General features: G+C 44.6%; 1 protein-coding gene across 1 annotated transcript in view; it reads left to right on the forward strand.

Annotated features, from left to right (window-relative positions):
• HTR4 (5-hydroxytryptamine receptor 4) overlaps positions 1-14,187 on the forward strand; it is a 144,446-nt gene that overhangs the window by 70,851 nt on the left and 59,408 nt on the right. The window contains 2 exon segments of the mRNA XM_023761223.1: positions 6,426-6,551; positions 7,855-8,058. Of these exon segments, the coding sequence (XP_023616991.1) occupies positions 6,426-6,551; positions 7,855-8,058 (330 nt within the window).

Raw genomic sequence — 14,187 nt, forward strand, 5'->3', positions numbered from 1 at the left:
CTATCCACAGAGCCAAACCGGCTAGGGCTTAGCACACATCATGACATATAGTTGGCAATCAGTACATATTTGATAAATGAAACATTTAATCTGATTTCCTCAATTGACCCATGAAGAAACTCAGGAAGCTCAGAAAAGGCAAGTGACATTTTAAAGTTACATAACTTATGAACAAGACCAATGCAAGGAGGAGGGGGAGGGGAAGGAGGAGGAAAGAAAATTATTCTTGACTCCTAAGGAAATTCTGAGTGATATAACAAAACAAAATCTAAAACCACCTTAGCTATTGTCCCTGTATGGGCTTTTAATATTAATAACCGTGATTATCTACACTAATAAAAGAGAAACATGGTAATTAGCGTACGACCGCTACCCTTTTCATTGGCTAATCAGTGAGTATATGCAAATTAACTGTCAGCCAAGATGGCGGCCAGCAGCCATGCACTGAAGTGAGCAGGGAGGCTTACTTGCTTCAGTGACTGCGGACTCCAACATTCCCCACCTCACTTGCCGGCCTCTCAGCTGCAACTCTAAGCACCTATGTACTATGTTGCAAATAAGAAGCTAAACAAAACACCAGAAACCAGCCGTACTGAAAGCCAGCGGACCGAAACTTTGTATCGATGTTTTCAGCAGCGAGGCCTCAGAACTAAAGCTGGCCCAGAATAAAAAAAAAAAAAAAGAAAACAAGGAGCGGTTGGGAGCTTCAGTCACTCGCTTCAGAAAAACAGCCCTCAGCCCCTCACCCAGACTGGCCAAGCACCCCAGTGGGGACCCCCACCCTGATCCAGGACACCCTTCAGGGCAAACCAGCCAGCCCCCACCCATGCACCAGGCCTCTATCCTATATAGTAAAAGGGTAATATGCCTCCTGGCACCGGGATCAGCGGAGCAGCGAGGCTCCCGGCACCGGGATCAGCGTGACAGGGGGCAGCGCCCAAACCCCCTGATCGCCCTGCGGCTCTGTGAGTGACGGGGCGGGGCCACAACCTCCCTATCCGCCCTGTTCTGTTCATGACAGGGGAAGGCACCCCAACCCCCTGGTCAGCCCTGCTCTGTGCCTGATAGGGGGGAGCTCCCCAATCCCCTGATTGCTCTGCGGCTCTGTGTTTGACAGGGTGCAGCGCACCAACCCCCTGATCAGCCCTGTTCTGTGTGTGACAGGTACGGCGCCCCAACTCCCCTATCGGCCATACTCTGTGAGTGACAGGGGGGAGCTCCTCAACCCCCTGATTGGCCCTGCTCTGTGAGTGACAGGGGGGAGCTCCCCAACCCCCTGATCGATCCTGCTCTGTGTGTGACAGGGTACGGAGCCCCAACCCCCCTGATGGGCCCTGCTCTGTGTGTGACAGGGGGCAGCGCCCCAACCCCCTGATCGGCCCTGCTCTGTGCGTGACAGGGGCTGGCACCGCAACCTCCCCATCGACCCTGCCTTGAGTGTGACAGGGGGTGGTGCCCCAACCCCCCAATCGGCCCTACCCTGAGCGTGACTGAGGGTGGCATCACAACCTCCCGTCCGCCCCGCTCTGTGCATGACGGGGCGGCGCCCCAACTCCCCAATCGGCCCTGCTCTGAGCCTGACCAGGGGCTGTACTTAGAGATTGGGCCTGCCCTCTGCCACCCGGGAGCAGGCCTAAGCCAGCAGGTCGTTATCTCCCGAGGGGTCCCAGACTTTGAGAGGGCACAGGCCGGGCTGGGGGACCCCTCCCCCCCAGTGCACAAATTTTTGTGCACCAGGCCTCTAGTTTATTTATAATGTACTTTGTCACTTACAGTTCACTTTCACACATACTAACCTATGTGGAGATTTACCCAGAATTATTGTTGTAGATTTTCTTTTATTAAGAACAGAGAAAATGGAAAACAGAGCCAGCAAGTTTTTGGAGTTGCTTTATTAATGGATCAAGAGATCACTGAAAAAGAAAGAAAAGAAGAAGGAGAAAAAAAAGTAAAATTTCCCATAAGACTAACTGTCAAAGATCCCAGTTAGTGGAGCAGACATGGCTCTTGGGTCAGTGGGAGCTGTCCAGTAGTGGTTGACAGTATTCTTGGAGAATGTCAAAGGTAACCCAAGGGTCTAACATAGATTTAGCAAAAGTGGCTTCTAATTTATTTTAATCATCATTAGTGGACTTAACATTTGGTTCAATGGACAGTTCTGTCTAATTAATGCTCCTTCTGTGGTTAAATTGTGCTTGTCACTCACAGTTTAAAGTCTAGCTATTTCTAGCTCCTAATTGGCATGCCACAAATGAACCATAACATTGAACTTGGGGTTCTCTGACCCTGCATTCTCATTTGGCTTGAAATATACCTTCTCTGGAGCCAGAAATGTTCACCATAGACCCTGAATCTGCTTTTTCTCTCCTTCAAGAGGAGAGGCAGTGCAGGGGAGATGGTTCTAATACTGAGGCTCTTGTGGATGGACATGTTCAGACCATTGTCCATAGACAAGAGAGAGAACTACAATCAGTCAATCTCACTTGCCTCCAATATAGAAGCCCTATACAATATCCTGATATATGGCCATCCAGGTATTCTTTTTTATTGTGATAAATTATACATAACATAAAATGTATCATTAATACATAAATTAGCCCATATAAATGTACTTCAGTGACAGTAAGTACATTCACAATGGTGTGCAACCACCACCACTATCCATTTCCAGAATTTTTTTCATTGCCCCAAACAGAAACTCTGAACTCATTAAGTAATTCCCCATTTCCTCCTCCCTTCTGCCAGCCCCGGTAACCATGATTCTACTTATTCTATGAATTTACCTATTGTAGGCTCTTCATATATGTGGAATCATACAATATTTGTCTTTTTGTGTTGGGTTTATTTCACTTAGCACAATATTTTCAAGGTTTAATCCATGTTATAGCATGTATCAGAAATTTGCGACTGAGTAAAATTCCATAGTGTATGTATACCACATTCTGTTGATCTGTTTATCTCTTGATGGACACTTGGGTTGTTTCCACCTTTTGGCTATTGTGAATAATGCTTCCATGAACATTGGTGTATATGTATCTATTCATGTCCCTGCTTTCAATTCTTTGGAGTATATACTTAGGACTGGAAGTGCTGGGTCATACGGTCATTCTATATTTAGCCTTTTGAGAAACCACCGAACTGTTTTCCACAGCAGCTGCACCATTTTACATCACTACCAGCAATCCACAAAGGTTCCAGTCTCTCCACATTCTCACAACACTTGTAATTTTTCACTCTTGTTTTGTTTTTATAATAGCCACCCTAATGGGTGTGAAGTGGTAGCGCATGGACATCTAGTCATTCTTAAGCACTTCCTGAGCTGGAGCTCAACACAGCAGCAGGAAGCTATTGCAGATCACCCTTAGTTGTTAGAAAGTTCTCATTAGCCATTTCTAAATCTCGCCTTCCTCCAGCAGGGATTGTCAACCTTGGTTGCACAACAGAATCCCTTAGGAACTTGAAAAAAGTCCAATACTTAGGCAGCAACCCAGAATGATTAAATCAGCCCTAACATTAATGTTCCTAAGGCTCCTCGGGTCATTTCAATATGTAGCCAAAGCTGAGAACCTACTCAATTCAAAGCCTGCTGCTCACTCATCTCACTTCCTTACACAACCTGCAGGGCATAAAGTGCAACAGACCTATCACTGAGCCTTCTCTGACGACCCCTATTAAAAGCACTGCGCTCTCTGGCTGGCCTGTCCTGCTGTCCCTTCTAGATGTTTTGCTATAGTGTGTATTGCCAGCTGACATTCTACATACATTCTTTTTACCTACCATTGCCAGCTCTCTGTTTTGCTCATTTCTGCTTCCCTAGGGCACACAACAATGCCTAGTGCAGAGAAGGTGCTGAGAAAGAATTGTTGAATGAGTGCATGTACAAATCTCTTATTTCAAATGACAGCCCTTCAGATGTTAAAAATAGCTTTTGTGTCTCCTACTGGGGCTTCTCTAGGGAAAATCTTCTCTGTACCTTCCATCCATTTTCAAAGACATTAAAGAATAAACCTCATCATTACGAATACAATATGCCTTTCTCTCACTCAATAAGCAAATAATTGAGCACTTCCTATGTACTACACACACCTATACACTACACACTGTAGAGTAGACTGTGCCTGGCACTGGAAATTGTGCTGGAACAGAGAAGTGAGGTGAATCTGTGGGGGTGGGGCACAGACAAGCATCAGTACAGAAGTCATTTCAGGTAACAGTAACTGCTATAAAGAAAAGGGAAAACGTTGGCTGTGTCGCATTAAGTGGGGGTTAACTTTAATCTGAGACCTGGAAGACAGGGAAGAAGCATCCCAGGAGGAAGGCACAGCTAGTTCAGAGGCCTGGAGAGGCAACAAGTTTCAGAGGGGCTCTGAGTAGGAGCCTCTGAGAAGGACAAGGAAAAAAACACCACTATCACCTCTTTTGTTAGACACTTGACCTCAGCTAACATGGCCTAAGGCATTGGTTCTCAACCTTCCTAATGCCGCAACCCTTTAATACAGTTCTTCATGTTGTGGTGACCCCCAATTTCATTGTTACAAATTGAACATAATTAGAGCATAGTGATTAATCACAAAAACAATATGTAATTATATATGTGTTTTCCGATGGTCTTAGGCGACCCCTGTGAAAGGGTCGTTCGACCCCCAAAGGGGTCGCGACCCACAGGTTGAGAACCGCTGGCCTAAGGTAAGATTAATTTTGGGTAGCCACATCACCCTGTTAAGGTCGCTTTCCGCATTGAATTAAATCTTCCCTGTCCAGTATTTGTACTGTTGATAGCTGGAATTTAGATGTAGAAGAGTGATTTAGATGAATATACCTAGAATTGCTTTTCATCCGAACCCTAGCCATACAGTCGTCAATTCATCCATCCATCAGTCAGTCAGTCAATCAGTTAAGAAAAACACTTGTCAGTAGAGTGGAGGGATGCTCTGGTTCTTCAGCCGCTGTGACAGTGCTGCCTTACCCTAATCAGCATCTTGCCTTTCGTGCCAGGCCAGTCTTGGACAACATCAGAGCCAGGACTTGGTGGGCTGCTGCCATTTGGGGCCAGCGGCTATCTTGGTTTTCAGTCAGAGGAACTCAGTAAAGACAGATATCTCTTGATTCTGGAGACTCTGTGGTTCCAGAGGGGGGCTCACAGGGCAGGCAGCCCCTTCCAGACCAGCCACTGAAATGCTCTGACAGCTGAGCTCCTCTCTCCAGGCCTCAGTGTCTTGTATTGATATGTGGGGTTTGGGTCTGAGAATTTTAAGGTCCTTTGAAACTTCATTTAAAAACCATTTTTATTGCCCTAACCGGTTTGGTTCAGTGGATGGAGCGTCAGCCTGCGGACTCAAGGGTCCCAGGTTTGATTCTGGTCAAGGGCATGTGCCTTGGCTGTGGGCACATCCCCAGTGGGGTGTGTGCAGGAGGCAGCTGATCGATGTTTCTCTATCATCGATGTTTCTAACTCTCTATCCCTCTCCCTTCCTCTCTGTAAAAAAATCAATTAAAAAAGATACATTAAAAACCATTTTTATTGCTCTAATAGAAATAAAACTTTTTTTCTGAAGCTTCTTAATAATTTGCAAACATTATGCTTTTATTGACAGGAACACTCACTTCCAAGTTAATAAAACAAAATGATTCGTACTAGGACAGCAGAGTTGATAGAATCATATCAGATGCCAAAATTGACAAGAAAACCAATTTGAACTGTTGTGTTGGGCAACAAAAGAAATGTGGTTTAGGGCAGTGAAATGAGTTCTTACATTTAGTGATCAGCTGCTGTCTTTCCAATGGACTCCACAGAATCTGAGACCAATTTTTGCAGGTCAGCTACATAAGAACAATCTTCAAGCCAAGACCTGTGCCCGAGACAGCCTGCCTGTACACAGCAGCTTCTGCATGGGCCGGGCTGGGGTCCTGACAACAGGTGGCCTCTGTATTCATGCAGACCTGGTTCGAGCTACTGTCATTCATCCATCCAACACCATCTTTCCTTCACTCAAGAAATGTGAATAATGCATTGGAGTTGAATTTATCAATGGATAAACCGTATGAGGCACCTGCTTCATGGAGCTTACTAGGTGGGTAGGTGCATAAAACAGGAATCGCCCAAATACATTTCTCAGCATAAAATGAGGAAGTGCTCTGAAGGAAAGCCACGAGCTCTCTGATGGAGAAGAACTGTGCAGTCTCAGGGTAGTTCATTCAAGTCTCAGCCTCCTCCTCCCTGTTTTGTAGGGTTTAACTAAGATATCACATAAAGTGACAAGTGCAGACAATGGCATATAATAGGTGCATAATTATTCTGTGTTGCAGCTGCTTATGGTGAAGTTCCCTTCCTGAAGATGAATGAGGAAACGATTCATCTTCTTGCCTGTGTGTCAGGGTTTCCTTCAATCTTTGTGTGTATGTGTGTCTGTCGGTCTGTCTTCCAGTTCCAAGGAGGGTTTCCGGTCAGTGGAGAAGGCCGTGCTGCTCACGTTTCTCTCCGCGGTTATCCTGATGGCCATCTTGGGGAACCTTCTGGTGATGGTGGCCGTGTGCAGGGACCGGCAGCTCAGGTGAGTAGCATGAGGAAGCCTCATGAGGCAGGAAGCCTGGGTGGTGGTCTGGGCTCTCCCTGGAGAGTCGGGGTCTGCACTTATCATTTCCATTATAATTTGTACTTATGAAAGGGAAAAAATACATGGGGACGATGTTTGGAAATAGAGCAAGGGAAAAGGATCATACATCGCCCCCCAACTCAAACATGACCAGTGTAAACACTTAAGTGCATTTCCATCCTGTCTTTTTTCCTATGTTTAACCTTGTTGGGTTTTTTTAGAAGTTGTGATCACTGTATGTACATATGTTGAGAGCACATCTAATCTACCCTCCCCACTTTATCAGTCGGTTCAGAGAAGGGATGGCCGATAGTGACTCGTCTAGGATTTAAACCCGGGTCTTCTTCTCTTTCCACTTCATCAGTCTGAACCCTGGCTGCCATTAAGATCACCTGAAGACCTTTTGAAAATTGCTACTATGTGGTATAAGTATATCCCAGACAATATGTGGGACATACTTATACTAAACAATTATTCATTGTTAACCTGGAATGCAAATTTAACTGGATATCCTGTGTTTTATCTGGCAACCCTGGGTGTGGATGGGGGTATTAATCACTCCAAATCCCTGAACTAATTGATCTGGGGTGGTACCCGGGCATCAATATTTATGAAAATCCACTGGGTGTTTCTAGCGTGCAGCCAGGATGAAGAGCCACCAGACAACCATAAAAGGGATAAAGGAGGTAGTCCTGTCTTGACTACTGCCTTCCTCTCTAAGCAAAACACGCATTAGTGATGCAACAGATATAAAAGCACACTTCTGGTAGGTCTCACAAATGAGAGGCACATGCCAGTCAGTGCAGAGGAGAAAGTAGTGGAATTCGACACCGTTTGTGAGGGGGGCACCTTGGGAGGTTCCCTGAGAATGACCAATCCGAGGCCTGCCTGACTGGTGGGGGGTAGCTAAGCCCATAGTAGGGAGAGAGCACCCTGTACAAAGGCGCTTGGGAGGAGCTCCCTCCACAGGGACTCTAATCAGGCCATGTGGCCAGAGGGGAGAGGAAGGGAACGCTCTGGGTGCGAGAGAAATCTGGAGAATTCAGAAGTGGCCGATCACACAGGGTTTCCCCAGCTACATCGCAGAACAACTTCACAAGATACATTACACGTTTGACTTTTTTTTCTTTTTCCTCCCTCCTTCCTTTCCTCCTTTCTTTGCTTTCCTTACCTCTGCTCTTCTCTCTCTCACTCCTTTCTCCCTAACCTCCTTCCTTTGACCCCTCCCCCCCGCCTCGTCCTTATACTTTTTCACTCACAGGAAAATAAAAACCAACTATTTCATTGTCTCTCTTGCCTTTGCGGATCTGCTGGTCTCCGTGCTGGTGATGCCCTTCGGTGCCATTGAGCTGGTTCAGGACATCTGGATTTACGGGGAGATGTTTTGCCTCGTCCGGACTTCTCTAGACGTGCTGCTCACCACGGCATCAATTTTTCACCTGTGCTGCATTTCTCTGGACAGGTAAGGACCGAGCGGTGTGCACTGCAGAGCTCTGGGCTGGAGACAACGGCCTGATGACTGTTGGAATGTGTCTTTCTTCCCTGATTCATTAGAAATGAATCTTAGAGAGTAAATCTGGTTATTCACTTACCCATTCACTTCTCAGTCTTTGCAGAGGGCATTCTCTGAGGCCCTGTGGACACAGAGATTAGGAAGGCCTACACCGTCCCTGCAAGGAGCTTACCATCCAGGTAGAGACAGGTACCAGCGCTCAAGGTCACCGGAGAGCTCTAACTTGTGTACAGGTGGCATGAGCGAAGTGCTGAGGGAGCTGAGTGGCAAGAATTAACACATTTGCCCAATGGGCTGCAGGGGTGGTTCAGAAGGGTAGTGCTCTGTGTTTGAACATGACCGTCTCCTGAAAATGTGTCTGTATCATAATTGTAGGTATACGTCTGTGACTGTAAAGACTGTTTTCCAGAAAGTTAAAGATGATAATAAAATCCCCAATAATTGTTTGCTTTTGGGACCCACGGCTAGCATTTCATTCGGTTGCATAATCTTGTTCTTTTTCTTCACATTTGACTTCAGAAGGCCTAATGATCTCCATCTTTGCCTCATTTGTGGAGATGTAGGTATGTTAGTTGTACCAGTACTTTTGATTTTCTGATTCCTGCTCATGGGTGTTTAACAGTTAAGGAAGAATGCAATTTAAAAGTCAGAGGATCACACGAACATGTGCAGCCATCACTGTAGCCATGTCTTAGGGGTTCATTCTCAAAAGAAAGTGGTGTGTAAATCACGTGATCAGAATTACCAGGGACAATCTCTCACTGCCTCTTGAGTAGTCCAGCAGACCAGGGTTTCCTCCAGTCTTGGGGATAGGTTTCTGTTTCTTTCACTGAGAAAAAGGAAAAGTAGTTGACTAAAATTGGAGGTTATGGTTTATCTAAAATATGTGCCTTTCAACACTAAAATCAGAGTGTTCCTAGAGAATTAGTCACAGTGGGAAAAGTCCTTAGGGACTGAACCCAGCGGGTGGGGGGCGGGGGGGGGGCCGATTCAGCAGATTCATATCCTATCCGTGGGACAGCTGCTCCTTGATTGGAATGGGAGGTATAATGGCCTACGTTATATACATTGTCTCTCTCCCTCTCTCTGCCAAGAACTTATAGTTGAATGTGCTTAAGTTAAATGTATGTATAATGAGATTCCACTCTATAACTAGGCATGATGACATTGATAAAGCTGAATTGTTGGTTGAAAGCCAGACCCATGCTGTGCCATAGTTGACATTTATCTGAATTAGCTTTTTTATAACAGTCTGACTTCAGTACATGAAAGACTTTTTAAGACAATCAGTATATACCGGATGAAAGTTCACATTAGAATAATAAAATGTAAGGAACTAGACAATATATGGAAATCCTCCAGGGTATCCTGCATGTAATCATTACTCAAATGAGCAGTGAGACCGGAAGTGTTATAGGAACTTGGCGAAGGCAAAGCTGAGGGATCAAGGCAACCTTATTTCTCTTATCTTGGCCTTTCTCTCTTTCCAGCGCTCCATGCTTAGCCATCGCAGGACCTTGGCTCCTCCCTCTGCCTGGAAAGTTCCTTTGCCCCCTCCTCTCCTGCATGCCTTTCAGATTTTAGCTCAGTCCTCTCTTGATTGCAGAAGGCCTCTCTGACCCCACAAAACACATTCTCCTTTGAGAACTTAAGGCAATTATGATTAAAACCACAATTATAATAAAAAAAATTTTTTTTCTTAAATATCTCTGTCTCCATCAGTGAGAGAAAACACATGCATATGAATAATGATAAGGCCCCTGCCCTCAGGGAACTTACCTTTTACTGGGGGAAGTTGACAGTTAAGCAATAATCACATCAATACTGATTAAGGTGTTTCATAAACACTATTGAACAACCGGAGTGTGCAGCACATTCTCTTTGAGAAGAATGCTGCCAATAGTTACATTTCCTTCTCTGATAGTATACATCAGAAACCCAACTCCGTAAGTAAAATGGAATCAGATGGTTTGGTTTTCCTCTGGGAGCCTGGGCCACGGGCCAGGTGTCTCCCTGTTCCAAGAGTGATATTTTCTTTGGGCTGGAAGGTTGGTTCTGGACATCATAGGGCAACAAGTTATCCTGGAAGAGTATGATTTTGTTTATCATCTGGCTTCTGTTTTTGCTGTGTCCCTCCCATGACAGTTGGGCTTGGCTAGGCTGGGGCAGAGCACAGAGTGAGTGTCTCAGTGAGGTGCGATGTCATCGCTGGTCATGTGACTCCTGGCATGATGCTTGTGCTCTCTAGAGCTGCCGAGAATCTGCAGGGATGACTCAGAAAGGGTAGTGTCTCTCGAGCAAGAACGCTCACTATGAATCCCAATTCCACCCAGATGGCAGACCCCTAGATCAAAGCAAAACATTATGAAATACATTTCCCCAACTCCCATTCTCTATCCACTGTGCTTCCAGGTGCTTTGAGAATTGAATCCTACATTTTTATTTCTTATTTTTATTTATTTTTTTATTGATTTCAGAGAGGAAGGGAGAGGGAGATAGAAGCATCAATGATGAGGGAGAATCATTGATTGGCTGCCTCCTGCATGCCCCACACTGGGGATCAAGCCTGCACCCCTGGCATGTGCCCTGACCAGGAATCAAACTATGACCTCCTGGTTCATAGGTTGACGCTCAACCACAGCCACACCGGCTGGGTGAGAATTGAATCCTATTAATGAAAGCTTATTGCCTCATTAAAAATAATTTACAAAGCATAATTAAAATCCATGCATCCTATAATACAGGTCATGAGAGGTCAGAACTGCACTGAAGCATAAAGTACCATTGATTATTTTAAATCTAAGTTTCTGTGGTGAATGAAAACCAACCAAGTATCTATAACAGAGCACTGGTTTTAAAAGTGGAATACTATAACACCACCATTAAAAATCATGAGGAATAGCTTTGGGTATTGTCTTAGAAAGATATCCCTGGTGAGTTATATGAAGGAAAAAAAGCAAGTTTCAGACTTTATTGTTTATAATAATTCCACTTTTCTAAACTAAATATATAGATGTTTGTATCTGGGTATGCATGAGTGAGTGGGGGGAGTACACCAAACCATCAATGATGGTTATATAGGTGCTACCGTGGGTGGAGCTGGCTAGACTGGATGGTCAGTTGGATTGGTATTAGAAAACTTCACTTTTACTGATTTCAGAAATAATATGTTTTAAGCTTCCGATTTCCCTTTGCTAGAAGTTAACACTTCTGGAATGCAAGAGTATCCACCGGAACCTTTTAGCTGAAAGTACTCCTGGGCCAGCACATTCCTCAACTGGCCGAGAACGTTCTGAGTTCGGTGTTAGGAGTTCCCTTTGAAGTCAGAGCACCACTGGAATGTAGAAACCTTCAGCCAGTGTGTCTCTCTGCTTTCTCACAGAATGCCCTAGATTCTTCCTGTTGGGAGCCTCCACTCTCCCGTTAGCAGATTCTCCCTCCCCCCCGACATTCACAGCCATCTCCACAACCTTGTGTTTGATCTGTTTCAACAATCTCTTTTCTAATCACCATAGTTTTAAAAAAAACACATACTACCTGAACATTATAAACATGTCATCATTTCACAAGTAATACACAAAAATGTCCTCAATTTCCTCCCTACCTTTACAGCTATACTCCCAAGAGGTAACTACTGTTAAGTATCACTCCCTCTAAATTCCAATTATTTCATATCCATTAAGCAGATTTGTTATGTGAATATATTTTTAGCTTACCCAAATGCACTTATGTTTTAAATTAGCCTTTGAAGAGGGCTTTCCCTGTATGTACCCAAATGAAATGCTTGACTATAGAGTTCTTACCAACTTGCTTACCAGATGATAAGTAGGGTCTTTTTTCAGCACCATGGGACATAACATAAATTGATTGGCTCAATTATCTCAAAAGTCTGGCTTCGGACATGGCTCTCTGGAGGATTTGAACAATGCCATGCAGTCTAGCTCTCTCCCTCTGTCTCAGTCTCCCTCTCCTCTTTATTTCTGCCTTTCCTTCTCTTTCTGTTTCCTCTCTGTCTCTACGTCTGTTTCTGTCTTTATATATTCCTTATTTGTTTCTGTCCTGTTTTCCTGTTGGATTCCTTTTCACGCTGAGTTCAGAAAAATTGCCTCCGGCAATGTGAGTCTTAAAGCATCCTTAAGTCTGAGTCCACAGGAGGAGAAACAGAAATGCCATTTCTCATGGAAGAACTTCGGTTGGCTTTGCTTGAGTCACACACTCTTCCCTTAACCAATCATTGTGGTGTGGGGATAACACAGCTGGTTGCTGGGTAGAGATGAGGACCCATGTCTGTGGGCTTTACCACAACATATGGCACTGGAGAATAGCAGTGGGGTTGTTGGACAGGCAAGAACAACAGACATCAACTTCTCTTAGGTTGGCCAAAGGACCTACAAGTATCTTTATGAAGCCTCCACAACAAGACAGGCATGTGTCACCCCCAAGTCTTGTTTATATTGGTTTAAACATCGCTAGGTCGTTCCTCTGGCTTCATATGCCAGACTCTTCAGACTTGACCATTCTGGTCCCCTTTCTCTGGTGTACTTGTCCTACATTTGGCATCAAATGCAATTCCCTTTAAAAAATCTATTTCACTTCATTGAAGATAGCATTCCCTACAGCATTGCGAGATTTTCTCTGATATGTCTAACTGAATTGTCATCCTTCCCCTTGGCAGCCTGGGAACTTGATGTGTTTTAACTGCAAAAATCCTCCTCAGTCACAGATTTTCTTTGAAAATAGGTTTACTTGTAAAACATACAATTCTGACTCAAAGGCTGCATATTTTATACTGTGCTGGAATTAAGTGTCTCTGCATTTCTCATGATTTCCCTGGAGCATGACTCAATTGTGTATAAATGAAAAGTGTCCATCATTATGAACTTGTGTCACGCAATTACATTTGTTTCCCCAACAGGGCTGAAATGCATCTCTGCAAGGAAAGCATATTATACATTTCACCCTCTCATCTACTCCTTGAGGGTTGGTTCATGCTTTGTACACGACAGTAATATTTGTCAAGTTGAAGTTCAAGCCAGAGGATATGAATCTTATTTTTATATTCATTTCATCAAATATTTATTGAGTGCCTACTAATTGCCAGGAGCTGAGCAGAGCCCTGGAAATGCAGTGGTGAGGAATCAGAAGAAAGCTGTGAATCGCAGGGATTTTAGTCTGGTGGAGAATGCAGACCGCTGATAGGTAATTACAGTAAAATTGCGGGGGGGGGGGTGTCAATGAAATACGGTAGAATGAGAGGAAGTCAAAGGAGCTTTTGGAGCACGTGGCCTCCAATGCAGGGAAGGCTCTCGGGAGAAGTGATACTGAAACTGTGGACAATGTAGATGTCAATAGGTGAGTTATGAGGAGCGACAGTTTCAGAAAACAGCACGTGCAAAGCCTCAGAGGGGGTTTTTAGTGACATATTATCACCAATAGGCTAAATCCTTAGCTTGTCTCTCAGTGCTGTTCCCAAGGTGTCCTCAGTCTGTCCTTCCTGTCTCACCTCCCAGTGAGGTGATCTGCTATCATCTCCTGGGTACGATGCATTTCCTCTTAACTCCATGTTGCTACCTGTGTCTTGAGTTCCTTTCTTTTTCCAGGTGAATGTACACCCTTCTCCAATACTCAGATAAGAGGTGTCACCTTCTCCACCAAGTAGCCAGGCTTCATTCCCAAAGGAGAGTTATTGTTTCTTCCTCTGAGCTCCCGTAGAACGTTAAATATAAACACAGTGGTTATTACTTGTTTTAATAATTGATTTGTCTGTCTCACCCTAGACCAGTGGTTCTCAACCTGTGGGTCGCGACCCCTTTGGCGGTCGAATGACCCTTTCACAGGGGTCGCCTAAGACCATCCTGCATATCAGATATTTACATTACGATTCATAACAGTAGCAACATTACAGTTATGAAGTAGCAACGAAAATAATTTTATGGTTGGGTCACAACATGAGGAACTGTATTTAAAGGGCCAGAAGGTTGAGAACCACTGCCCTCGACTGTCAGCTCTTTGAGAGTCAGCCTTAATCTCATCCATTCTTGTGTTCTCCTTACAGGCCCAAAGTAGCTGTTCATGCATGTT

Source organism: Myotis lucifugus, unplaced genomic scaffold, assembly GCF_000147115.1.
Source record: "Myotis lucifugus unplaced genomic scaffold, Myoluc2.0 scaffold_202, whole genome shotgun sequence".
Taxonomy (NCBI): domain Eukaryota; kingdom Metazoa; phylum Chordata; class Mammalia; order Chiroptera; family Vespertilionidae; genus Myotis; species Myotis lucifugus.